The 27,720-nt window shown below is 39.8% G+C and overlaps 2 protein-coding genes across 8 annotated transcripts; both read right to left on the reverse strand.

Moving 5' to 3' along the window:
- Positions 1 to 513: 513 nt before the first annotated feature.
- Positions 514 to 7,110, reverse strand: ttpal (tocopherol (alpha) transfer protein-like). Of its 4 annotated transcripts, none has more exons than XM_080470409.1 (6): positions 7,054 to 7,110; positions 6,259 to 6,485; positions 5,152 to 5,395; positions 4,843 to 5,036; positions 3,827 to 3,937; positions 514 to 2,332 (listed from the first exon to the last, which is right to left on the reverse strand). In XM_080470409.1, the coding sequence occupies exons 1-6, from the start codon at positions 7,097 to 7,099 to the stop codon at positions 2,054 to 2,056; spliced, it is 1,101 nt and encodes a 366-aa protein (XP_080326535.1). In that variant the 5' UTR covers positions 7,100 to 7,110; the 3' UTR covers positions 514 to 2,053. The 4 variants fall into 4 exon arrangements, with proteins under 4 accessions (XP_080326535.1, XP_080326537.1, XP_080326536.1 ...); XM_080470411.1 differs by having other exon boundaries at positions 6,861 to 7,078; XM_080470410.1 differs by having other exon boundaries at positions 6,924 to 7,072.
- A 1,495-nt stretch (positions 7,111 to 8,605) lies between these two features.
- hnf4a (hepatocyte nuclear factor 4, alpha) lies at positions 8,606 to 27,401 on the reverse strand. Of its 4 annotated transcripts, none has more exons than XM_080468763.1 (10): positions 27,204 to 27,401; positions 13,972 to 14,146; positions 13,598 to 13,692; positions 13,003 to 13,109; positions 12,753 to 12,908; positions 12,187 to 12,274; positions 11,920 to 12,072; positions 11,547 to 11,783; positions 10,312 to 10,515; positions 8,606 to 9,613 (listed from the first exon to the last, which is right to left on the reverse strand). In XM_080468763.1, the coding sequence occupies exons 1-10, from the start codon at positions 27,241 to 27,243 to the stop codon at positions 9,471 to 9,473; spliced, it is 1,398 nt and encodes a 465-aa protein (XP_080324889.1). In that variant the 5' UTR covers positions 27,244 to 27,401; the 3' UTR covers positions 8,606 to 9,470. The 4 variants fall into 4 exon arrangements, with proteins under 4 accessions (XP_080324889.1, XP_080324891.1, XP_080324890.1 ...); XM_080468765.1 differs by having other exon boundaries at positions 10,393 to 10,515; positions 27,204 to 27,370; XM_080468764.1 differs by lacking the exon at positions 27,204 to 27,401 and adding an exon at positions 15,064 to 15,590 and having other exon boundaries at positions 10,393 to 10,515.
- Between the last annotated feature and the right edge of the window lie 319 nt (positions 27,402 to 27,720).

The raw sequence follows: 27,720 nt of genomic DNA on the forward strand, positions 1-27,720 counted from the left end.
CTGTTCATCTTGTTTTTTTGTTAATGCTGATCAAAACACACTCCTCGTGAGCTCAACATAGTTGGCAATAAAACATTTTTCTGATTCTGCTTGTGGAGCAGCTGTGTAATATCTACAGAGGTCACCTTATCTGCACAATTGGTTGTTTAGTTTTTCTACTGCTGTCCCGAGTGATTGAGTGACTTGAATGCAATAATATGGTGAGAGCAGGCAAGTGCGGCTTCTTCCTACTCCATTTAAGAAATATGTTATTGTTATATAGTTTCAAATTTATTGTCTGTTGTATTTACATTGTAGTTTATTTAAATTAACTTTCTTTGTGTTCAGGAAAAAAAAAATTTACCCAAATGACGCATCTAAAAAGGGCAGTTCATTTAGATTTGGATTACTTTGCTTCTAATGATGCTTTGCGAGTATTTTCCCACTCACTTGCTTTTGCTTGAAGACTGAAATGTTTCTTCCCACCACTGTATTCGGGCTCTTTGGGGACCAATAAACCCAGATTGGGAAATTCAACTCAAGACAAGATGCTTTAATGTTGCAAAGAAATACTCGCATCTTGCTTGTAGCCTGCGGCAGCCACACCACAAACGAGAGACAAACAGCACTGCTGCTATTGAGTTTGACTTTACTGTCTTCAGGATCAACAATACACTTTCTTCAACACAACACAGCTCATTTCCGCCACAGACATGCTGAAAGTAAAAAAAACATAAATAAAAATACAACAATTGTAGCTTCAGGCTATAGCAGGACGACAGACCCGACGTTATTGCACATTTCTGTACATGGCTTTGTGTACAATTTGGCAAACCAGATGCCTCTAAATAAGATCAGGGCTAAATGTTTTATTCAGCTCTTGTGACCTGTGATCAGCGATGGCTGTGTTAAGACTGTATGATGAAACACAGGCAAACAATTTCAAAAGAAAAAGTTCTGAAAAGAAAATTTGGAAACATAAGGCAGATTATCTGAACTTACAAAAATAATCTTCTATCAAGATTCAAGCCACCAAACTGAAGCATCAACTAGACAAAGGCTGTAAAATACTCTATGGGATATAGATTTAGTGGTCACGTTTAACAATAGATCTATTAGATAACTCTCTCTCAACCCTCTTCCACGTTCCAGCAATAAAGTGTTTCCGCTTCTGTGGGAGAAAATACCTGATGAGAATACACATGAATATTGCTTTGGTGCGCGCAACATAAGTTATACAACAACAGTTTAAGGCAATGTGTTGGATGGTTGCTTAAACACAAAAAACAGTGCGAGCGGAATAGTGACACATTGCAACCAAGCGGAGCACTGACAACCGAAGTAACACTGACACGAAGATAAGATGGACGAGTCAGAGGAAAGGATGGGTTTTAAGAATTATTTCTCATTGTAAAGTAATAAAATATCATTTAAAATTAGTGTCCATGTGCGCTGGGAAACGGATTCTTTGCTGTAATCATTCCTCGTGAAAGTAGAAAAAAAAGAAAAAGAAACTAGAGCGACAAGGTCCAGGCTGCATACCACGAAAATACTTAATGTAAAGGTAATATCTGTTTTGTATTAGCGTTGAGGTGCAGCCTGAGAACAGGAGGGCTTCAGTCATAAACTAAAATGATGTACCTAAGAACATCCCCCACCGATTTGTCACTGTGATACAAATGAAGCCTCAAACTTAGTGGAGAGAAAAAAAATAAGTTTTTTTCAGAGGAATGTCAAGCAAAGCCTGTTTCAACGTGCACACAGGCACCTCGCTGAGGAAAAACATGAGCTTAATATTTAACCGACCGATAATACATTTCATCGAGTTCATCAACAGAGGCTAAACATGCACTGGCTCATGGCAAAGCATCTTTTCCAGAGCCTGGAGCTGCCTTGGAGCGATGATTGAATGCTGGGCTACGTGTAAACTACAGAAAAACTTTCCACCTAAAGTAGAGCTGCTCAGTTAGTAAAATAAGTCATGTATAATATTGGCATCTTGCCCTTTTAAAGTCTACACACGTGTTTCAGATGAAACAGAAAACAGTCCTTGTGTGCGTCTGTACACGGTGCATCAGTAACAGTAGTAAAGCTGCGAGCGCAGCCCCCTGAACGTGTCCTCGTCCTGTCCGGAGGCCTGCTGGCCTTCGAACAGCATGGAGTCTGGGAGCTCCACGCCCTCTAGTGGATCCGGCTGGCAGAACTCCACTATGAACTCCTCCTCGCAGTCCAGCAGCAGTCTCGACCAAGCGCGCATGTCCAGCTGGCCCGCTGTGCCGCCGTACTCCTCCGGCAGCACCGATCGCGGGATGCTGCGGTGCAGCGAGCGCAGGTCAGAGCCGTGGAGGATGTACTGTTTCCAAGACGAGAGAGAGCAGTCAGTGGATTAAGTTAATCTTAGTGGCTCAAATCAATGTGATAATGAACACACAAAGACTGTTGGCCTCACTGCATGGCTTCTTTCTGGGGGCGCATGATATTACTGAAATAATATCCACGCCGGCCCAAAATGAATAATTCTGCAGATATGATGCTGTTTATGCAGAGAATGTTAAAACGGAATCCTTTTCAATCCACGATCTGCCAGAAAGAGAAAGCTATCTTGGAAAAAGAGCCAAAAGCACTCAGTCATTGTAAATCTCTGACATAATAAATAAACTAAAGTCAATCTAGTTGTAAGAGGCTAAATTAAGTTAAAATGTTTGAATAACGGAGTTGTTTATTTGGGGAAACTGTTTAAAGTCCTGCAGTAGGTAATCTGACCTACGCTCAAAAAATCTGTGTTGAGTTGATTATTTTTAGGTGCAACGATAGTTTGTTTACCTTTTAAATGTTATTACGTTTGTAAAGAATATGCTTTTGTGGGCATCTGGCTCTCCATGTTAATGTGGCTGCGTGGTGGTGTAGTGGTTCACTGCGAGAAAGTCCTTGTTCAGTTCCAGGATTGTCATAATTAAAAAAATACATTTCTAATCAAATGTACATTTAATTTACTCAGGTTACCGTGATTTTTGTTTTTGTATTTCCATTTAATATTTTTTCCTTTGATTGTTTACCCTTCCCAAATATCCAAAGAGACAAAAACCAGAAATATATTGCAAATGGGACATTTTTGGAAACATGAACATTACAACAAAAATATTACAGTAATTAGAATAACAATGCAAGGTAAAAAAAATGAGTGAAGTAATGAAATATTATACATTATAGAGTGAGAAAAAGCATAAAATATTTACCCTCATTCCTTCTACATTAATACGACTGACAGCAACAGGACCCATATTGTCAAAGTCCATCTATACATAATAAACAGTCCATAGTAATCTAACCAAAACCTGCTCAATGTATTTCCAGCTTTTTTTTTTTTATTGCATCTGTTCTTCTAAATACTTTATTTGTATATCAGATTGTATTAAATGTTTGTGGCCCAAAGTTTCAGTCCAAGTTTTACCATTCCCTTCTCATATCAATAGGTTGTTTAAATATTATTAAACGATTGTATCTGGTTCTGAGGGCTTTTCCACTTTTCTCTCAGTTTTCATAATAATTTCTAGTTTACCTGTTAGATTTTATTCACTGAGATGGTAACACGTCAGCTTGTGGCCTCAAAATTGAACAAACAAATAAAACATATTTCAAGTGTAATTGGTCAAAACCCTTTGTAGAAAAGTTTAGTTTTTTTAGTGAGTTCATTCATTTAATAAGAAAATTTGTCATCATTCAGTTTCACAGAAGAAAACTGATTTTTTTTTCAACAAGGGGCTCTGGATTCAAGTCAAACACACAATTAAAAAGTGTCTTTGCATATAACAAAAGGTGTGAGAAACAATTCAAGGACAATATCTACCCTCTCTGCCATCTTCTCCTTCAGGAAGGGTTTAATTATAGCGAAGATGCCTTTGAAAATCCTGGGTTCGTTAATGATGTTAACGGCCTTGATTCTGATTGGAAATCCATCCTGAGAGTTAGAAGAAAAAGAGCAATCAGAGGAGTCACAGCTGGATCCTCTCATACGCTTCACATGCTTTGTGTGTACCCATGTGAATGCTTCAGTCTCTACAGTCGTGACATAATCCAAAAGGGAGTGCTGCAGACTAATCTGGTTTTGCTAAAGTACATTACAGATAAAGTGTGAGATAGAGATATAGATCCGACAGACAGACAGACAGACAGACAGACAGACAGGCAGGCAGGCAGACAGACAGACAGACAGACAGACAGACAGACAGACAGGCAGGCAGACAGGCAGACAGGCAGACTGTAGTCGTGGTCAGCACAGTCACTGCACAGCTGATTGACGTGCCATTTCCTGAGCAGAGTTTACATATTCCCACGGGGTTACACTCTCAGGGTACTCTGGCTTTTTCCACACAACCAGAAGACATGCATGTAAGGTTAATTAGAGGTCCCAAGGTGCCTGCAGAAGTGCTTGTGTGGGAGTCTGTCTATATACACAGACGAGCAATTTAAACAAGAAAAGAACCTTGGGGAAAAAAACAAAACAAAAAAACAACTCAGGCAATCCTGACCGATGGCAGCCATCAACAGTTTTGATGTTTCACTCGGTTCTGTTTGCAGACATGCAGGTCCAACAACTCTCTTATTCCAAATGCTATTTGGCTCCTCAATAACTGTAACTAGAGGTCTCAGCGTGTGTATTGTGTGTATTGATGTTTTTTAATGTATGTTTTACTGCCGACTGTACTGCAAAATGCCCCTTGGGGATAATGAAGTTCACCTTCGACCTTGACTGGTAATCACACTCAAGACAGCTGCAGCTCCTGCAAATCTAACCTGGATAAAGCTGGTTTAGAAACTGGATGGATGGATGATATAAATGATTTATTTACTCAGATGTCTTACCTGGAGGATGCTCACTACTTTCTTGGCAAGGAACGGGCCTGGATTGGACGCTTGTGACATGCCCACCCCAGTGTAGTCAGCCAAGATGACCAGACCGTTCACTTGAGTTTCCTCCGGTTGAATCAACTTCTCCAGAGTCAGATAGATGGCACGCACGTTGTCGACGAAGGGGTAATCATTTGGTTTCCATTTTCCTGTAAAGAGGAGTTTGAGTGAAGTCACTGTACATTGTAAGCAAAGACTGTTAAGAGTTTCTTAACCTATTGGAGTTAATATGTTGAACAACAAAAGAATCTATAGCAAACCGACCTGGCCGGAGACACAGGATGTATCTCCCGTTGGGGTCCGGCTGAGGCAGAACTGTGAGGAAGCCCAAATCCAAGACATGTTTCACTGTGGACGGCTTCAGGTCCTGGAACACTTCTGGCCAGGCCTTACGGCCAGCGTGGTAATTCAGCAGCAGCTGCAGGGCTCGGTCATAGTCGAACTTCCTGGCCCGCAGGAAGCGCAGGAGGAATGCATCGTCCAGGCGGGTCCTGAGATTTGGCTGCTCCTGCATCATCAGGTGGAAAAATAGAAATTATATTCTTAAATTATTGCAAAAAATTAATATATATATATATTATTATTATTATTATTTGTGAGAAATGTGTCTTTTCATTTGCTCCCAATAAGTTTCACAATATATTTTATTCATGATCTTTGAGGTTCTTAATAACCAACTCAGTCATAAATCCCAGACCTGTTTCTCAATTTTTTTTTTTGTAATTCAACTAGCATCCAGTACATTCAGCTATTAACTGCCTGTTTTCCTCTTCATTTCAGATGCATTACAATGGTTCATCATATGCAGGTAGCTCGTAGTAATATTACTTCACAACACATGTTTGATTTCCAGCCATTTGAACCTCAATTAATATAAAACAGGTTTATACAGAGCAGTTCAGACATATTTTTCTAATGAAGCTCAACTGAAGCAGGACTGAAAGGCTCGCCTGGTATTTTGGACATGTCAATTGTTAATCTTTTTAATTTGGAGGAACAGGGCCAAACATAAATGAGCTTTTTAGTGTGTGAATGCCATACATTTACGTATCACCATGTTCTTTCGTCATGAAAGCAATAAAGTTAATATTTGACATTGTTTGTGTTTCATTTCCTACACTAGGTGTATAGAATGTGTATTTATTTTGTATAGTGTGTAGAATATCAAGTCAGCCACTATCTCTTTTATAGTTCCTAATTTTTAAATTGGAAGCTGTTAATAGAAAGTTATAGAGGTTTCAGGGCATAATTGTTTCATTTTTGGCACATCTTGTGTAAAATTGCAAAGCAAAGCAGCTTAAACAAACAAGCTTTTTAAGCTGTGGTGGACTGGTGACCTGTCCATCATGCCTTAAAAGCTTGAAGCCAAACCTTCAGTATCATGTCTCTCAGGGCCTGGACATCCCGAAGACGCCACTCAGGCTTTTCCTGCAGCTCCTCTCGTGCTTTGGCCACCAGCTCAGGGGTCAGGGTACATGAATAGATGGGTGGAGGGGGTCCGGGGAACCAGCTGTGTCCCGTAGCTGTGGACTGGTCCCCTGGAGGACAACTGTGGACGAGGGAGTCATGCTGATCGGCCATGGACTGAGTGGGTGATGCTGTTTGGAAAGCAACCCAGAGAAGAGAGAAACTAAACTACCGGTGCAATTAGAGAGAAAAGCAGGATGATCTGTAACTAGCCAGTAAGATACTTAACAACAATGCATTTAAATATCTTTAAACGAGACATAAGAGCTATTGAAAGTTCAGTGGAAACCAGTATTTAAAGATCTAAATGAGCATTTTACACGTGTTTCCCTTCTCGCCTGAAAGACTAAACGAATCAGAGAGGAAAACAGTCAGAAATGTAAGACACACGTAAAAAAAATGTATTTAAATCGAGTAGATGGGTGATTCTTCTTTTTTGACCTTAGATATTGTGAATGTGAATATATCCGACATGAAAACGGTGATTGTTCAATAATAAATCAAACCTTAATCCGAGCCCTGAACACAAGCTCCCCCTACTAAAGTCAGAACAACGACAAAATACAAACCCCCGAATCCGCTGTGCGCCCACCAGTTTAAAGATAAAAAAAAAAAAAAGCCGATAAATAGCAATGAATTACTGTCTAAAAGCACCTGTAAGGAATTTAAACTATAAAAACCACAAAAGTCATAACCGACCTGCAAAGAAAATCCTGTTCCGGGTGGGGAAATAGCGCTCTCTCATTGGTCCATTTAGACCATGTGATGCAGCGTCGTTGAGGACGCAATGTCATGTTCGTGCTTCTGTTGTTTTGATAGCGGTGATGCGTTCGCGCTCATCGGAAACTAGGAAACTCTGACTTATTTAGAAACATGTTGGGTCTCTATTTTTTTTCAAGAAAGGTTAACCCAGCACAGCAATATAGAAATGCATTATATTTCAAAACATTCGTATTATTATTTTTTTGTTATTGGCCTGTGTGATTCTGTGAGCTTTTTGATATAATTCTGCAACCAGCAATATTATTCATTTACACAAACTTTACTGTATAGATAATAATTAAAAACTCGATATGTACAACAGCACAAGATGTTTTAAATACACCATAGAGCCTCCTTCTTATCATTAAATAAAATACTGTGCACATACCAACGTGAATCTATTCTAGGAGGGCAGTAGGTGGCAGGATTTACCAGCACGTTGCAGACAGCCTCTTACTCTAGACTACATAGCACATCGAAAACCATCAGGTATGTGTTTGTTCCAAATGTGCAATAAGGGCTTATTGATTTCATTCATGGGCATTCGTAAAGGGTTGGCCTTTTGTTTTTTTTAATTCTTTTTATAAACTTTCATGCACTAGTGGGATACCTTTTCGATGGTTCTGAAATTAGACGCGATTGATTGAAATGCCTGACACAACTAAGAAACATGCGTTTGCTTGCCTTTTTAAGTTGTTTTAAATTATTTTGAAGATAAAGACAAAACAATTTTAATCAATTAGTAAGCGAAGCCATCACATCATTGCGAATGTGATTTTCCACATATTCACCCTAATCTGTAAATATTGAGCACTGTTCCTAGGCCAGTAATTAAACGAAATCAGATTAGTGTCATTGGCCAAGTTAAATCCTTTGCACAAAAGGTCACAATTCCTTCAGTTGTATCCATGCATTTAAAAAATATTTTCAGATGCTGAAGTTGATTTCGTTGGAACATTGCTTCTTGCCAATACAGCAAACTATTGTTGACTAAATAGCACAGGTATAGGCTAAAGGGTGGATAATAAATGGGCATTGCATACATGATACATTTGGGACGTTAGTACAACTCTTGTTGTACCATAAAATGTGTCTAAATCCTCACTCCTTTTAATTATTTAGCAGCTACATGGCATCTTTTCAGCCTTCTGGTAGGTTTTTAACACGGACAAACATGTAGTGAAGTCTGAATGCATTGTATTGTTTGTTTTCAAGCTGGAATGTAGAAAAACATCTTTGAAGTTGCCTTCTTCTCTATGTCTTCATAAAGGCCCTAATCTGTAATGATTTTATGGCTGTTTATCAGGCTGAGGCAACATATTGCAGTAGAGACTATCAGTGACTGAGGAGCACTGCCACGTTGGACCTTTTTTTTTTCCTTTCTCCTTCACAGACTTTTCATGTTATCTGTCAGAAACCATGTAAACAGCCATTTTGTCTCAGTTCATGCCTCTCTTATGATTGTGGTATAAAACACAGTCTTCAACATGCAATGTAAAAATAGACTGTAGAATTTATTAACTCATCTTCACATTGTAAGGCAAAACATTGCCTGGTTATGTAAGGCAGTACAGGTTACAAGGCACATTTTATACCATCAGGTAAACTGTGACAAAGTACTAAACATAAAAATACAACATTTAAAAAAACCCAAAACATTACACAATAATGGGAAATTTCCTTTGTTTTTTCTGCCTATATCTTCTGGAAAATGGCACTAGTAAGATCACTATGTGCACAGAGCATTTTTATTTATGTTAAATTGTATCCAGTGCATAAAACAAACCACCTTCATATTTGAGTTTTTTCACAAAATATCAAAGAGACCCCAAATAGCTGGGCTCATTCAAGTGATTTCCTTTAGCTTTTTTTCCGAGTTCTTTTCGTCAATAATAAACAGAAAATGACAAAACAAAGAAAACAACTGTGCAACACTAAATAAAAGACAATTTAAGCCCTGCTGTAACATACATAAAATACTGACATGGCCATGTTACCATATCTAACATAAGCCTCAATGTACACACGTACTGAAGTAAGTGATGTTGTCCAATAATGAACTCTATGTACAACAGTGTACTTGTTTTTTTTTTTTTTTTATTAATGTCAGTCTCACAGAACAGCCTGGAAAGTTACAATGCTTATAGTTTTAGCTGGCTTTCACTGAGCTGCAGAGCTCAAGTGCAGCTGCATTTATGTACATATAAATCCCTGAAAACTCAGGCTGGGAACACGCATTCAATTATATTCTGTAGTTTTAGCTACTTTAATGTTTCAGTCAAGTTATAACAACTTCAACGCTGATCAACATAATACGATACAAAAACTGAAAGAATATAGATTCAAATTGTTTGCTAGATGGCCTCTTGCTTTGTAATGGTTGGTTGAGGGATAGAGGTTGGCTGCTTGGGCACAGTGGCGATAACCCCCTGAGCCATTTTGTAATGTTCTGAGCTGGAGGCAGTGGGTGGAGATGGTATGGGGGTCTCAGGAGTGGCTGAAAAGTAGAGCAGAAACAGAAAGAGCAAGTTAGAGGGAGAAAGCAGGTGCATAAGCAGGTGTATTATTTTCCATCTGAGGGTATAACATGTCATTGGGCAACACCATTTTTTCAGAAAAGGAAAATAAGCACTTTTGCGAAATTTCTCAGAGCATTAATGTTAAGAAAGAATAACAGAAGTTTTCTTTGACAAAGTAAGCCAGATTAGTTCCCGTGAAGAACTGAGAGGATTACGTTGCCAAGCCTGTTTGTCCTTCCAGCTACCTGACTGTGACGCACATGGAGCCTGAGAGGGGGTTTCTATTCAATAAATTATACTTGACCTCCATTCACACAGATCAATGATTTTAGGTGTGATGATCAATTTTGAACGCAATTTTTTTTTTGCAGCTTTTGAAATCTTTATATAGTAATATATATAGCAACCTTATTTGGCCAGCAGCAGCATTTAGCTGGCACATTTTATACACAAGTCAACTCAATGTGATTCACATGATTATCACAGACAGTTTAAAATATTTAAATAAAGACTTAAAAAAATTATGAAAAATCAGAAATAGCACTCTCGCCTGGTAGTGAAATTGTCTAGTATCAGATTTGAGGCCCTTTCTGGGGGGTGTTTGTATGTTCTCCCTGTGTGTGACAACACATTGAGTTTTTCTATTTGATAAGCATTTCATTAACAGATTCTATACCTAGACCATCTGGTAGTTTGTAGGCCAATGGCAGACCTTTGGATGAGGTGGATAAAACACCAAGTTGTGCTTCTTTCTTACAGATTTGACCGTTATGGATCGGCGTGGGCATGTTGCTGGTCACTATGACGTTGCCGCTGAGGTGCTCCTGAACCAGGTGGGGGTGCAGAGAGTGAGGTGCATGAGGAGCTTCATTAGCAGAGCCTACGAGACAAAAGACACAAACATACTTTCATCAATTACTGCACACTTATGTATCTGATTTACCACACAATCTACTAAGAAAATTGAGTTTTGGTTATTTTTAATTAATTCATCTGTGTCTCGATCAGGAATGGTTTGCTCGGAACATTGTGAGGGCCGCAGAAAAAAAAATCATTCTTACATTCTGAGGAACAAATGTAGGTGTCATGCATATAAAACAAGGGTGTCCCCTGGGACCACATTAACCATATACTTTAAGAACGTAATAATCTTTAAATACCAATTTCTAGTCCAAAGCAATATGAATATATGAATATAGAAAGATTAAGTTTGCTAAAGGGGGGGGGTCTTAGAAATAAAGTGTGAAATTACAGCATTATATTGTGTTTAATGATGGCTCTTGGTGCAAAATACTGGGAAACTTCCAAAAAGTATTCCTCATTCATGTCTTTACAAATTCATCCGGACAGTACAGCTTTAATAGCTTTAACAGCTCTAATAAATCAATCTTAATAGCAGTTATTCTTATTGAAAAATGACTGTTTGTTGTAATGTTTAAAACTTGCAAAGTCTTGTTGATCGGAACCTCTGTGGTTTGACACCCTGATATCGTTGGTCATATTCAAGACACTTCCTTCATTTGCAAATATTATAATGTATAATAAGGCAATAGTGATCATTAAGAGTATAGGATTTTTTATTTTCAAATGGACTACATTACACAAAATATCTTTTGGGACTTCTTTTTAAAAACTATAAACAAAAACACACAACATGTTCAATTTCAAATTGGTGTCATTCAGGTGGTGCTTTATAAAGGGTTAATGAAATGAATTCACTATATGTTTGTAAGCTCTCATGACATGTTTTGAATAAAGTTATTGTATTTACAATTAATACCTGGTTTAAATGTGGTTACAGTTTCCTTACTGCTCCCCTTACCTGTAAAACCAACAATGAATTTTTTAAGTGGCCATTAAGCCCCTCGGGCCACCGCTCGTGGCATCCTAAATAATCTGAAAAGAGCTCACCTCCTAGAAGCATTTCTTGGAGCAGATTGTCAATCTTGGCCATGCCGAACAGTTTGACGAACTGGATCTGTTCAATCATTTGCCAGGTGATGCTTTGCAGCGTCGGCAGCAGCAAGAGCAGCTCGCCGAAGCGGCCTCGAGAGTCGTACTGCCTGTCATTGATGTAGTCCTCCAGGCTGACCTGGACCTGATATCGCATGCGCTTTATTTTTCCAGGGTCACTGAGACCTTTAGCATCTGTTGGTGAAGAGAAACATGCTAATCAGTGTCTTTTGAGTTACAGTAGGTAGCGCGCATCGAAGCACTTTGAACTTTTCACTGGAATAATTGTGGAAAAAGAAGCAACAGGTCCAAAATGTTAGTCGGGAAGTACCTGGGTCAAAGAAAACTATGGCCTTTAAGCATGCATATTCATTGTCGTCAATCTGAAGCTCCTGGAAAGGCAGCACCAGCTCATCGAGAATCCTCACTGCTACTCTTCCTACCTCCAACTCTGGACTGTTTCTGGGGATGATGTGGTCATTTCCTGCAGGAGAGGCACATTTAAGGGTAAAATTTAAGAACTGCATTCGATTTTTTTCTCGAGTGAAGCAATATTCTTGAAGGAATATTTGGGTTGTAGGTTTATTGACAGTTTTACCTAATAAGAGGATATCTTTGTATAGCATGGACCTCTTTGCAACACCAAGGAGGAGATGTTCTCCTGCATGAGCTCGCAGCAGCGCCACCTGAAACAAGGCATGTGTAAAAGATGTTTACTGGGAGTCAGGTATCATTGAGGGAGTCCTTATTGATCCCCCCCCTCACAGGATGCTCACTGTTGAGACTGAGAACCCAGCAAGAGAGAGAAAAGCCTTAGCTGAAGACCCACACTGTCTCACTGCATCCGCAAATCAGTTACTAAAGCCCGGTGATCACACTGTTAATGATTCTGCACGTTTTTAAAACCAGCTCATCACATCCTCACCGAGGATTTCAATACATTAACCATCCGAGGTGAAAAGTTAAGTGTTTCCATGAGGAAAAAGTCTGCTGTCCTTTAGGATTCGTGTCATTTATCTTCCTATTTTTCTCCACGATATGGAAAAAGAACACATGAAGCTCCGTTGTCCTACACAGCCCACACCGTGGCTCAGAGCAGGCTGGTTGATGAGTGACAGGAAAGTCTATTCTACTATGTACACTATGTCTGTGTATGAGTCTTACCTGGTCATCCAGGGGCAGGTCACAGAAAGCTGGGATATACTTGGCCCACTCCACGAGCACCAACAGCTGCTGCTTCATGGACTCACACACGTCTGTGATAGCAGCAATCTTTTTGGCCCTTATGTCACCGTTCAGTATGGGAGCGGGGGACGTGATCTGCTCGGGAAGATGCAGATGTGAAATCATTTGATGCCTTGTTACGGATGATTTGCAGCAGGTAAATGTGAGTTTCAGAGATGATTGATGGTACCTGTCGTGACAGTACATCTGCTTGGATGAGTGCATTGATGGATGGTAAACTGCTGTCTTCGTAGCTGGATCTCCTGGTGCTGATTCTATCTCTTTCATTCTGCACGGCTAAAGACACACAAAGATTTATAGTCTTATTGGTGCTGCAGCGACATTCACCTAAAATATGAATTTAAGTTGCAAGGAAACAGAGGAAAAACGTGAAAAGATTGTGTCTGTTCGAGTGTTTGAGTGTGACGGATCTCCAAGTCATTTAAAAGAAAAATAAGCCCTCCAAGGTTGTCATGTTTATCAGTATATGGCTATTATTGCTCGGAAGTGTTTGCTCAGCATAAGCTGGTCAGAGACTTGGGTGCTCTTTTGAGTGAACATTAACAAAGTGTAGTCCTCTCCTGGGTGTTGCAACACACTCAGACGAGTCGTATCAATCCAGTGGAGACAGCTCACACTGTGGCAGTGATTTGCTGATTAAAGTGGAAAATCTGTGTGTTTCCTTTCAGAGAATGAAGCTTTCACAACAGCCAGAACCTCATACAGCGGTATAGATTGAGCTTATAGATTTGTTATTTTGTTCTGAAGAGGTAAAAGTCTTCTACCTTCTTTCTTCATGCCAGCTCTGAAGCATTTCTTCAGTCTGCAGTATCTGCATTGATTCCGCTTGTCTTTGTCCACAATGCATTGTCTGTTGAACCTGGGAATTAAGCAGAAAACCAGTGTTTGTTGCTTGTATGGATTCAGAGAAAGAAAGATGACGAGTGATGCAATGGAAGTTGCAACAATCAGTCCAACAACTCACTATTCTGATCAAATGGATAGTTTTTAGCAAAAATGCCAAATTTCTGCAGTCCCCAGCACGACAGGTATAAAGACAGTACTTTCATGTACTAAATAAAACATGGATTAGATCAATGTCAAGTGTTAGTAATTTGCTTAACTGGAACATCAACAGTCTCACAGACTTTGCTCTCACCTGCAGGAATACATGTGATTTTTGCGAACGCTGCGTCTGAAGAAACCCTTGCAGCCGTCACAGCTGGAGGCCCCGTAGTGTTTGCCGGTAGCTCTGTCCCCACATATGGCACACAAGCTGCCTACTGCCAGGTGGCTTGTGGCGCTCATGTTGGCGCTTTCGGCCGGCGAGGAATCTAAACGCCAGAAAAGAAAGAGGAATGAAAAACAATGTCTCATTAGGTCACGGGGCTTGAATGCGTTCGTTAGATAACATGGTGACCTGAAACTAGCAGTTTAAAAGGCTGTCTACTGTCACTTTGATTCATTTTTGCTGGGTGTGAATGCACTGATCTCTCCCGTTGACGGCTGATGAAAAGCCGCCTTGATCAGAAACTAATCTGTTTCCTGAGTAGCTAAGACAAAGTCAACAGAGCATGATTAAGGAAGGTTTGATTACCTCTGCTAATGCAATCACTGCAGACGTCTTTTCATGCAAACTCACAGGCACCAGAGTGTTCAATCAATCACTGAGTATGCCACATATTGAGAATATCAGCTTTACTCAAGTATGGATGGGTGAGAGAGGATAACGTTAAGTGCAGTGACGGTCTGAAAAGATTATGTTTAGTTTTTTTTTCCTCTTGTTTATAACGTGAGGATGACAGCCAGACGTCATGGGAGACTGCCTGTACAAATGAGTGGGTGCCATTGTTAGCACCTATCGAAAAACTGCATCGTATTTCTGCAGTTTGGACTCTGTGGGAACAGACTGTAACAAGAGAAGCTCAGTCATGATACTTAAAAGTACTGCCTCATCACGGAGTGAATATTGATCCCACTGACATCACCCTGCAAGCTGAAACAGGTTAAAATGGTTTGGGCCAAAAGGCCTGAGTGCATTCAGAATGCAGCAGTCCCACAAAACAAAAAAAACTCTCAATGTTCAGCTCTTCAACCCTGAGGTGATGAACAATGACAACTGCATGGGGCAAATGGACAAATGACCCATTTTTATCGCTCCATGCCAAATCTCCCCGTGCTCTCCTGACCAAAGTTTTAAAACAGTAAAAGTCTCAAAGTTCAGTGCCACAGCCGCATATATGTGACTCACCTGTGCCCAACGGGAGCACTTGCATGTTTTCGAACTCCAGCGTGGTATAAGCTGGGTCCAGAGCCTCGCTGTAGTCTGCCATGTCCATGTCTGCCAGTGAGTACTCAGGGAAAACAAATTCTCAACTACTTGAGAGTGGAGCAGAAAGACTTGTCCAAGAAACGAATGGGCCCCCCCCCCCCCCCGTCTTCTCATCCACCTTCTTCTTTTCTCACAGCCCCACACACCTATACGAACCCCCCTCGCTCTCTTTTTGGGCCTAGCTCCACCCAGTGACGGAACGGCTTGTTGGATTGGGATGGTGCTTACTGGTGTCAGAGAGAAGCCCAGTGACTGACAGCAGAGAACTCTCCTCTTTCTCCTCCTTCCCCTCGTACCGCTAACCAGAGGAGAGGTGGAGTGACTGGTTGATGGTTAACTCGCCTCTTCAGTGGTGAATCACAGGGTTGTTGTTTTTTTTTCTTTTTTAAGAAGAGATAGCACAACTTCGATATCTACTACCTCTGCATGGTTCCCAGTCAGTAATGGATAAACAATTCCTCCACACAAGAGCTTTATCAGGTCAAACCTTTGGCAAATCACTTTTCGCCTCTATTAAAGCAGATTTATAGCCCAGTGCTTTGGTGGTGCTTTGGCATGCTGAAATCACATGCACTTCAATTACAGCATCTATATAGCTTCATAAAGCACAAACGGGTAATAAACTGCTTCAAGGAACAGTTTAGATTGATTGCTAATTCACACTTTTTCCTCCATCACCATTGGAAAGAAAGAAAAAAATCTTTCCTCTGATTTTCGGGCAGGGGTTGCTGCTATTTTTTTCAAACTAAATCAGAACACAGTGTTTTAATTCACACATATAAAGGAAAAATATCCATAGCTACCCATTGCAACTCTGCACAGCTAAACCTGTACAATGAAAATCCAAAATAAAGGGGCTGCTTTTGATTTGCAGATACTTTGTGTTAAAACCACAAGATAGTAAATGATTTTTGTTTTTCAGTAGTCGGGGCAGTCCAGTTGTCTTTGAAACAAAAAGCACTATAAAAGATGAATAGACATAAATATATATATAAATAAATTTACAAAAAAGATGATGCAAAGGGTACAAAAAGAAGTTGGTGAAAGGTTGATGTGTATATTCTTATCACTTAGATTCGTACCCATTTACCTGGATCCTCCCTTGACCAATAATAACAGCAAGTTATTGCCGTAAAAGGTTTGTGTGTTGATCTGCAAAAAAACAAACAAAAAAAACCAAACAAAAAGATGCTTGGTGAAAAATGCAGGATCAAAGCAGATTAATGGAAAGTGAACTGGAAAAACAATGTGATGAGGGAAAAGGTGCAACAAGCAGCTCTAAGAGGACGAAATTCAAGAAACTAGTGGACTGAGAGCAGCACATGTACGCATGCACGCACGCGCACACACACACACACACACACACACACACACACACACACACACACACACACACACACACCATGTCAAGAACAAAGACTGTCAAATGTAATGTAAAAACCCTCCTAATCCCAGTGCAGATTCATAAGAGTGTTAGGTGGGCTCTTGAGGAAGAAGTGTTGCTGTCATCTTTTTACTTTAAATTCAGTGTTGCATTTCATTTTGAGTCATGTCTGTAGAGAAAGTGTGGAGAGGCTCCCAATCCAAGTTGCTTTAAATCAAACATGAAGAATCTGCAGTGATGATTTGAGCTGCTGCATCATCTTCTGTTGTGTTTGATCAAGTCCGAAGTCAGGAGATTTGAGAGCTACTTCTTCCCGCTTCGGTTTTCCCACTAGCTGAACTCCTTTTCCTGCAGGATTTGCCACTTGTCCACAGTGCCAAATATCTTCAGACCAGCTTTGCTGGTTGTGGTATTACTGAGCTTGATTGCCCAGTTGGGTGGCCTGACCTGAACTCTGGAGAGAGTCAGTGGGATGTGTCAATCTAAGATGAGAGACGCCAGTACCACAATGCTGAAGGCTGCCATCCAAACAGTGTGAGCTTCAACTCCATGCAGAATTGATGCAATGATTCAAATAAAATGAGGCCCTAAGTGCATAAATTACAAGGCTTTTTTTTCCTTTCAGAAATTAGATAGCAAGTAAAGGAATTTGTGTTTGGTAGCATTTGTTTTGCATTCTTGGAATGGGTTGTTTTATGGCAAAAAATAATTTCCATTGGGAAATCAGTTGATCCATTTATTAAAATTGTTACACATATAAATCATGCATTTGGGGTAGTTAAGACAGTTATGAAAAATTTGCCTTACTATGTTTGGTTTCTGTTATATTTTACGGCTTGGCTGTAATGAAATTATGAAATTTGATGGCAGTCAGCTCTTAGATTTGAGGACAAGTTATTGAGTGTTAGAGTAATTAGCTATCCATTTTATTGTGGTACTTCAACTGGAAAGAAAAAATCCAAGCAAATTATAGAGCATGATTAAACAACAGCTGCAGATATGCTAATGACTCAGTCAAAAGCTCAAATAGCCAAATAATTACAATAAAATGAAACCACTTTAAGATTTTGGCCGGCTGACCTCAGTGACCTCAAAAAGAGATTAAAAATACAACATTACATTTTAGCTTATTTGGTGATTATAGTAGCAACATGTGTGTGTGCATATGGAGAGTTGTGTTTGTGTGTGTTTGGATTTTTGTGTTTGTACTCTAATTCTTACATTTGTAAGACAATTTGTGTGTAATATGTGCCTACGACAAGTACATGTCTACATGTCTACATGTCTCTGTTCTTAACTCCATCTCTGGGGGTCTTTTCAATTTGCTCTTTATTAACCTGGATTTGGCTTCTTTGTCTTGACTGAGATTCATCCCCATCTCGGGGTTATAATTTTGCCTTTTCGTCAGCACTGTTTTGATACCCACACATGCTTTACAACAGTGACTAGTACTGCAGTATGGCTCAGTGTTTGCAAACATTACAGAAACTGTCACAGCAGAGAACCACAATCTGCTTGGATAAAGAGCTGAAAGGCTCCATTTAGTCAAGACATCTACATTCCAAGACACACAGAAACAGAAACAGATCCCCAAATCAAATAGACGCACAACTCTCCACACCCATTAACAACTCATTTTATGACTGTAATAGCCCAATAAGATGGCTTCAGTCTTGACCTCCCTCACTGGCTTCTTCTACATTTGAGCAATGATTTCAGTTTCAATTGATTTTTTTAGATTTCCATTCTATCTGCCTGAGATGCTGCTCCCCTCGAGGTCACTTAGGCATATCCTGACACACAGACAAATATCAATACACACACACATCTCTCCACATGCATGCACATGTCGTTTTGTGTGTATGAGTAGAGCTAAAGCTATAGAAGCCGGGTGAAGATGGTTTGGACATGTGCTGAGGAGAAATAGTGACAAAGATGTTGGACTTGGAGTGATGAAGACAGATGATCTGCTATATACTCCCCTGATGGGAGAAACCCAAAGACCAAGAAAAGAACAGTCTCACTGAAGCATTTTGTATCACATGTAAATATGAGAGGGAGGCCTGGCTGATGCAATAGTCCAATGATGTGTGAATGTAAGTGGTTTAGATAGATATAGCCTGTGCACTCCAATTTTTAAGAAATATGGAAATGATTGAAACCTATGCTTTGCCCATCTCATAACTAAATAAAAAGTTACACTACAGTCATCCAAACAGACATGCTTAGACTACTTAAAAAAAAAAAAAATGAACTTTATGTTGTACCAAACCAGTGATCAGATATTAAATATATTTCATTTTCCTTACATTTGTTTTTTTAATTATCAAATAGAAATGGTATATCATTATTAATGTATTGCCCTGACCCCAAAAGGCCACTGAAGTAAAAAACCAAAAAATGAAATATTGTACTATAAAGATTTTTAATTTTGACATTTTCAAGCGTTTCAATGAGTGTCCTTAAAAGACTTAACGACTGAATTAAAAGTTTCACATTGGGATCAAAATGTGCCTCATTCAACCTGAAAATGATGCGAGGTTGGTCAAAAAGCCCACGTGCTCCCTGTTCTTGCTTTTCACATGTGACTTTTGCAACACGCTGTCCCAAATGCGATTGTTTACCAAAATAAATTCTGTGCTTGCGCAAAGCGGCCATCTTTTCCACATCTCCCACAGCAAACAGTAGCCTTGTATTTGAAGAGAAAGTGCCAGTACATAGCGATAGGTCAACGATCCCGAGTTCAGCCAGACCCTCAGCAGCAGTAAACTGCGTGGAGCTCGACTTGTTAACCTCACACTCAAATTATACTGTGGACTCGTAAAATTATGTTTTCTCAGGCAGGCAAACACTATAACATTCCTGGAGGCTCCTGTGCATCATTCTGAGATGATCTGTCCAGTGATCAAACAATGACAATCCCCCCCAAAAAATGGATGTAATCAAGTTTCAACGACTTTTTATTTCTGACTGATTATATTAATTCACTATTTGCTGTGTACGCATGAACAACTTGATGTAATCAATGGAAAAACCCTGTGATTAAATAATGATTGGCAGCTCTTGGCTCACTGATGATTACCTTGCTGCTCGATCGGAGCGTGTTGTTTCACTGGTGTGTACAGAGGTCACCCATTACAACATTTGCTTCATGTTCGATTCGTGCTGCTCTTCTGCAATGTCCATATTTGCTCAAGAAGTGTGCTGATTATTTCAAAGCAATGACCGGGGAGGCGGAGAGGGAGGGACGAGAGAATCAGTGTGGAGCTATGAATGAGTCACTTGCAGCAAATCTTATCTGACCCGCCATTAAAGTGCTTTTATCGCTGCTCCCATCTGAAATTTCTGTGAACTTCTCAAGGAACAGTCATATACGGGACTATAAAGTATAATCTGCCAGGTTATAACTTTCTTAATCAGAAACTGACAAAATGTTCTGATATGTCACACAGGGCCAATTCTTCTATTAGCTTTTTGGAGTGGAAGCTTTCGTCTTCTCTTACTGTGTTTGAAGTTAGACAACGTATGTGGAAGCCGTATTATATGTGCTTTTAGGAGATTAAAGACAGTATTTGTTATTCTGGTGGTCGAATAATTGGTCTGCAGAAAAGACATTTGATTTTGATTTATTTTTTAAGATGCAAAATGATGTTATGACAATAACCTGGACATAGTAATGATTCTCAATGATGGAAGTTTATTGAGAGGGTGGAGAGCTTCAAGGTTCCACATCTTCACTGACCTCACCTGGACTATATAACATCTATCAAGTGAGAGTTCATTCAGCCGCTGGCTCCCCTGACCCACTGCTGCACCGTGTGGTTCTCCAGCAGGAGAACAGGAAAGACCTGCAACAGGTGGTGAGGAAAACTTCCTCCCCTCTGATCCATTTGCACTGACAAGCTACAAAATTAGGATTTAGGGGGAAAAAAAAAAGTTCTCCCTGCAGGATTCTAGACAAAGATACAGACTTTTTAAAACATGAGCACATTTACTGAATTTTCGCTTCTCCTCGGCCTTCTATACGAAACTGGATGTGCAAAAACCCTCCAATCCCTTAAACCTGATTTACACTATTTCAGTGCTTTAATATGCACAATTTTGTTTTCATTCAGTTTGCACTGCCAGCTACAGCTCCTAAACATTTAAAATAATTCTAAAACCATGTGAGTTTCAGTTCTGTTTTATTTCATTCTAGGTGCTTTTCAGCTGCACATTTCTGGGGTCATAACAGCAGATCCTGTGATTCACAGGTTATATTCCAGACACTTTTCCTGCGATAACCTGGCAAGTTAGGGGTTTGAAAGGTCTTTGCCAACTACTTTCTGTGTGGAGTTTGCATGTTCCCCCTGTGGATGTGTGGTTTTTCTCTATGTGCTCCCACAATCCACAAGCATGACTTTAAGGCTGATTTATGATTCTAATAGGGACTGCTGACCTTCACCCATCGCTGGCTGGGAATAGTGTGCATAATACATGCAATACAACTGCTCTGATTTGATCATTTTGTGATTATAGCTATTTATTTTTATATGTGAACATTGATAGAATACAAAAAAAAAAAAGGTTTACAAAATGTTCCTTGCAACCTCCTCTAATCCAATCTAATCTACTCTAATATAATCTGACCTCGGTTGAGTTTCTTCGCATATTTGCTTACATCACGTTTTACAGAGCGTTCACAGTATTTCATTATTATGGGTATATGGCAGCTTACAAGGTAATCATGCTATATGTTTTGCGATTACAAAGGTAGTTCAAGAAGTTATAAAGCCTAAATAAAACAAATATTTGCACCTTAAGCCACAATGACAGGAGGAATTGTGGAATGTGGAACTCTTTCCTTGGGTGAAGGGTTATAGTCACAGTATGTCAGAGTGTAAACATTGTGGATACAACCCAAAAGAATAATGGGTTTTCATCAATTCTATTGAACTGAATGAGAATGAAAGCCAGAAAAACAAAAAACTAGTTAGGACTATTAAAGTCATGTAAATCCAGTAAGTGAGCATGCGCATGGTATTCAGAAGTACTGTCATACCTGATTACAGCCTCACACCTGCATTGTTTATTATATGTAAAAGCTTATTAGTTTGCATGAACATACAGTATGGATTCAATCAAAACAACTTTCAAGGGTAGAGCTGACACCGTTTTTACATTTCAAAAGTTACAAAGTTAAATAATGCTGGTTAGTCACACGTCATAAATCAGCCATAACGCACAGAGCAGATGCTTTTTTTGTGTCTGTATAGGATTGAAATATTTTGATGTGTCAGGAGAAAACAAAACTAAAAGATGAGTTATTAAGGCTTTTAAAAGCAGCTGCATGTGACAAAGTTCACTTCAGATTGTATCACAGCAGAAACACAGTGTGTTGTGACAGGATGGTCATAAGATGTATTGTTCTCCCATATGATTAGTTATTGTTGTGTTATACGCTTCAGTTGTACACTCAGACTATTTGTGTTGAGGTTTATTGTGTGCTTATATTTAATTGTGTTTCTAAAAGTATGCTTTGTGCCATCTTTTGCAAATATTTGGATAAAGGAGTTATGAGCATGATGTTATTGGAGAAAGCAATGGAATAAAGTCCAATTAGTATTATAATTTCCTTTCTGAATCTTAGACGGGTAATAAGGCGTGCTCTAAGGTGAAGCAGAACTCTGGCAGTATTTTTAGACAATGGTGGGAGATTTTAATTGTTAATCGCATACTAAACACAGCGGGAAGCTGCTCGGCTTAAATGTGATGGGCCAGACAGAGCTGTCTTATAATCAGTCACCCAAACTATTGCCCCGGGGCTAAAAGTCAAAGGATCGCTGAGACCTGATGTAACACTTGTGTGATTCTCCCCTTTGAAACTTCAAACTCCAGTTTGTGAACAAAGTCCTGTCTATCTTCTGAATAGGAATCTCCGACCACTGACCAAACTCCATTTCTAACCACTGCCTATTTGTACGTTCTCCTCAATGACTACTATCCATTTTCCCAAGTCCGATCTCAAAGGCAGGCAGCGGGGACGCGGCATGGTGAAAATCAAAGCCCCGGAGCCAGCGGCGAGAGGCAAAAAGGGGAAATAGGAAAGCCGATCACGATGGCCTGGAAGAGTCAACAAGACGTGGAATACAAAGCTTGTCTTGGGACTTATTTTGGTTTCTTTCTTCAGCGAGCGACAACCACAGTGGAAATGTGAGGCTGATCACGGGAGTGTGTTGATAAGAGTAAAAGAGAAGGAGACAATGTGCTGCATGCAGCAGATTTTGAGGCCGGCAGAAAAGGCTGCTGCAGTAGATGGAGGAGATAGGTGAGTAGAGTGTCATGGCAAAGACCTTGTCAACAGATAACTATCTGCAAATAACACGGCTGATGCAAGCCCCTGTGGCTGAGCAGGGGAATATCATTAACTGTGCCAATGGACTAGTCACTTCTCGTGACACAGATTTATTATTTATGTTCATCAAATTACCATCTTGTTCGGTGTTAGTACTCTGTATTGTCCTGCTACTTGTCATTGCTGTTTAAAAAAAAAAAAACCCGATCAACTCATCTCCAACATTGCAATCCAATGGAAAGGTTTGCTTTTTCTGTAAATAACAATAAAACACAATTAAAAAAAGAACAGAACTTGATTATATGTGCATTTATATTTGAAGCTTGGTTGTTTTTATCATTTTAGTTTAGAAGTCATGAAAATCACAAATACAAAATTTCAAAGCATTTTCCTATTTTTGAGTTTCTGATGAAAATTCGGCTTTAAAAAAAGTCTTTAATCATTTGATGATCGTAGAAATAACTGACAAAACTATGAACTTTTCTGTATTGTATTTATTAAAACGCAGTTGTATTTTTGCCATTTTTCTCGTTAAGTAGACTCATAAGCTGAGTTGCCCCACCAGGGCTTCGAGGCCTGTCGCGCACAAAGCCATCGGGGTTTAAAGATCTGCGCTAAAGTTAAGTTCTAAAATGATTTTAAGTGGGTATCCAAATTGGTTTTATCAGGCTGGTTTTAACTAATTAACAAAGCAGGGCAAAGAGAAAGAAGCAGTCTGATTTTTTCCCATGATACTGTAGACATTTCTTCATGGTTCAGGCTAATGATAAACCTTCACAGCTAATTTCGTGGTTTGATAGTATAACAGGGAGTTAAATATTGAAGTAAATACATGATGGGAGATCTGCCGGTGGGAAGAGGCTTCAGTCTAATCCCTTCTTCCCATTTAACAACCTTCTGTCCAAGTACTTCCTTCGCTGAGACTGTCACAGACGAAAAGCACGAGGTCTGGTTGCAACCCAGGTAGCCTCCGTGCATGAAATAAGTAAACAATTGCATCAATAAACATGAAGACCGATGTGCGACGTAAATCAATCACAGCGTGTGATAAGCCTCTTCAATCATTAACTCTGTTTTTGCTGAGAATTCATTTTGACTGCGTGTCTTGATCCCCTCCTGTCAGCAGCTCCGCTCTGAGCACGTTTATCTCCCTGATTCTCAGTGACTGCGTCAGCCACCAGCCAGATAATCAACACCTCGAATAATGAAGCATCAAAACCTCCAGGAGGTTATTCTGTCGAATGAAGGGCTTCATTTGAAAGAGACTGTTGACTGACACGGTCAACAAAGTTCTTTTTCAGATTGAATCAATCATTTCAGGTGATTCCTATTCAAATTGTAGGAATATAAATCTGCGTCAGCTCATTTAGCTCTTTTTCTGTTGGCTGCAGACTTTCTGTCTGCGGATGTCAAATGTCACTAACTGCTACAGGCCTGATAGGTCAACACCGAAGAAGTATTTACATGTTTAACTTGGAGTAAAACTAGTAAATCATCCATCTATCCTGCTTTTTTTACGGCTTTATCCAGCTTAAGGTCACGGCGGGCTGGAGTCGATTCCACCTTACAAGGAGCCAAACAACCTGAACAGCACAGTCTGGTACTTGGCTTCCCTCTGTTTGTGAAGGACCCACATTCCACCAAGCACACGCTCATTCACACCTACAGGTAACCAGTCACCCGTCGTCCTCATATGCATGAGTTCTGACTGTGGGAGGAAAACAGTATGCAGAAAAATCCCACCACCACAGGGATAACATGCAAACTCCACATAGAAAGGCCCTGGAATCGAACAAGGTGAGAAGAGAGCACTGACCACTACAACAACATGCAGCGAAAAGTACTTTAAAAGCAAGTTAAAACTTGAATAGATCCAGCATATGAATCTTTCCAGTGCAAATAGCAGGAACTTGGGTGATAATTGTTTCTTTACAAGTGCTGCATCTAGTTTAGCGGGCCAAACGTTCAGCTGACCAGAGGGTCCACATGGGCAAATGGGGTGACTTTGCAGAGGCGAGACAATAACTGGGGCAGAGATCTGAACAGCAGATGGCAGCAACATGGATAACCAGCAGTAAAAGCGATCTACTTTATCGGTAGTGGAATTGCCTCGTCATAAATCCGTTCAGTGACGATGAGGCTGCAGATATTGAGCTTTTTGGAGAGAAACACTGTGGAAGATTGGATTTCATTCATCTATATTCAACTCTGAACGGGGAAACAGACAAGCGACACCTTGGATAGGTCGCCAGCTCATCACAGGGCAAATCGAGAAGAACACATATTACCAAAATAGTGAAATCACATTTCATTTACATTGCACTTTATAGTTAAAAAAGAAATCTGTACGTGCTCATTGCAAAAAAAAAGAGGAAACACATTGATGAAAACAAAACAATACATGCAATGACAAAAGCAACGATGGTGAGAGAACCTACATATCACCATGGAGCTTGAACCACTTTTATATTGTGCAAATTACAAACTATTATTTTGTTTGAAATCACTTGAACCTGCAAAGTAAATTATAGCCACAGAAGTTTATACAAAAACTTGAGTGTAAAAAGTAATGCAGCAGACCTAACCTTACACTCAGCCTACATTCATATAGTTTATCTTTCATTTCCAGGCTGCAGGTTGGAACAAAACTATAATACAAATATCATGATACAACTATACTATATTTGAACTATAATTACAGGTGCATAAACTTATTGTGGATCGGTATGACTGTGTACTTAAGTACTCTGGAAGCAGAGTGAGGTTGCTCAAACACAAGCTAATTTCATTGAAGGTTTTGCAAGTCAAATCTCAATCCTTTACACAGCACTCAATACAATCTATGTAAACTGAACATGTTTTTTTCAAAGGTATTTCTCATTTTCAACACTCTGATGTCAGAAGATTCTCAATTACATCTAATGATACGATCAGGTCGCGTGCAAAGTAGTGTAAAACTGACCAAAATCACATATAGTTCACCATTTTTACTGAACAAATTCTTTACAATGGTTTTACCCCCCTTGAGATTGCAGATACAACGTTTTGTTTCTTAAAAAAAAAAAAAAAAAAAACTTTAAATGCTACTTCGTAGACTTTTTGAGTGTATATTTCAAAAATATTGTCAATAGCAATAATTTTCTTTTTACGGTTTTTATGTTAAAACCGTTTTTCCTGTTCTTTTCTCTTATTTAAGACGAATTAAATAATAGGTGGCACTAATCTGGAAAAAGAGTGTGCTAAGGTAAGGTGGTCAAACACTATGATAGAAAATACACTACAAAAAAACTCTCATCTCGATAGTTGGCTCAACTAAATTAATTGCTTTTGCACCTCTTCGCAGTCCCCGAAGTGCTTTACACTGTTTATCACATTCACCCATTCACACACCAATGGAGGCGCCTACCATGCAAGGCACTCAGTCCACCCACTGGGAGCAGTGTCTTGCAGTGGAGAAGGGAATCGAACTGGCCACTCTATCAACCGAGCCACACCCGCCTCAAATATTCTTTCTTGTATTACACCCTTCAATTTACCATTGTTAGTTTAAAAGCCAGGTGATGCGCAAGTTTATAAACCGCAGTCACTTTCCTGGTAAATGTTAAATATGCACTATATCTGGATATAAAAGTGTGAAGCGTAGTAGGTCTCACTCTGAAAAATGTAGTGAGATATAAATACAAAAAAATAAAGAGTCAGTTTTGATTTTTTTTCCTTTCAACTCAAAGTAAGTGCAACTCAAGTCACAGGTTTAAATGAAATCTCTGCTCTCTGCTGCCATCATGTGGACACACACCGTCAGTCCACACCCCACCATCCATCCACTGTCTCGGGTTAGGATTAGGCAGAGTTAGGCAGCACCACAGGCCAAACACAGACAGCCACACTCATTCACCCCTAGAGGAAATGTTTACAGTCACGAATGAGCATTTTGGACTGAGGGATTAAACCAGACTACCAAGAGTAAACCCACATACGCACAGGGAGAACATGCAAACTTTACAAACAAAGGCAGCCATTGGCACACATTTCATCCACAGTTTAGTTAATCAATTTATACTAATTCGGAAAAAAACAAACACTTTTTTCCGCCTCTAAACTTTCTATGTACAACACATCAATCACATTTACATTCCAATACATACAGTGAACATACAGAACCTAATATACACAATGCATCTTCAGAGAAAAAGTTCTTGTTTTTGTTCCTTCATTTTTCTTGAGAGACTAAAGCAGCAGTAAACCGAGAACAAATAAAGCCATTGTGTTCATCGGGCTGCATTTCAGCTCTCCAGCTTTGAACACACTCTCGGCGCCCTGCCTGCGTCCCACCACCATTACCTGTGCTGCTGAAGTGCGGCGTCCCATCCTGGCCATACATCCCTGCGAAGGCCGAGCTCTGACAGTGAGCCGGCCAGCTGAGCGAAGGCCCATGAGCCTTGGCGGCTCTCTCAGGCCCGGCCAGGCTGAGGCAGGCTGGGTGAGGAGAAGCAGCGCCGCAGTGAGTGGACGGTGCCGTTTGCCGGAGGCCACCAGCCCGGCTCTAAGGGCTCCAGGCTCGCAGGGATAATCCCCTAATGCCTGTCACAATGAGATTTGATTGGAGATTTGAGCACCCAGATTAATAGTGTCAATTGAACAGTGTGTAATACTAACTCGCCAAACAGGCCGCTAATTGGCCTTTCTGCTTCTGTTAAACACCAGAAACAAGACTAGATTTATTTTAAATAATCATATTCCAAGTCAGGATGGATATTAATTCACATCAATAGCTGAGTGGTTTGGTAATCAGACACAGGGTGATTTTTCACAAGCTTAATTCTCAAAGACCAGCTGCAGTTATTTACTGTATACACTT

This window comes from Lipophrys pholis, assembly GCF_963383615.2.
Source record: "Lipophrys pholis genome assembly, chromosome: 8".
In the NCBI taxonomy this organism is placed as follows: Eukaryota; Metazoa; Chordata; class Actinopteri; order Blenniiformes; family Blenniidae; genus Lipophrys; species Lipophrys pholis.

Coding starts and splice junctions, on each gene's coding strand:
- hnf4a (XM_080468762.1), bottom strand. CDS start 15,151: ATGGACATGGCAGACTACAGCGAGGCTCTGGACCCAGCTTATACCACG. Junction 13,110..13,597: donor AGCTGGCATGAAGAAAGAAG/GTAGAAGACTTT, acceptor GTGTGTCTTTAG/CCGTGCAGAATGAAAGAGAT. Junction 11,784..11,919: donor CATAGTTTTCTTTGACCCAG/GTACTTCCCGAC, acceptor CTTCACCAACAG/ATGCTAAAGGTCTCAGTGAC.
- ttpal (XM_080470409.1), bottom strand. CDS start 7,099: ATGAGAGAGCGCTATTTCCCCACCCGGAACAGGATTTTCTTTGCAG. Junction 3,938..4,842: donor AAGTAGTGAGCATCCTCCAG/GTAAGACATCTG, acceptor TCTAACTCTCAG/GATGGATTTCCAATCAGAAT. Junction 2,333..3,826: donor AGGAGAAGATGGCAGAGAGG/GTAGATATTGTC, acceptor TCTTGGAAACAG/TACATCCTCCACGGCTCTGA.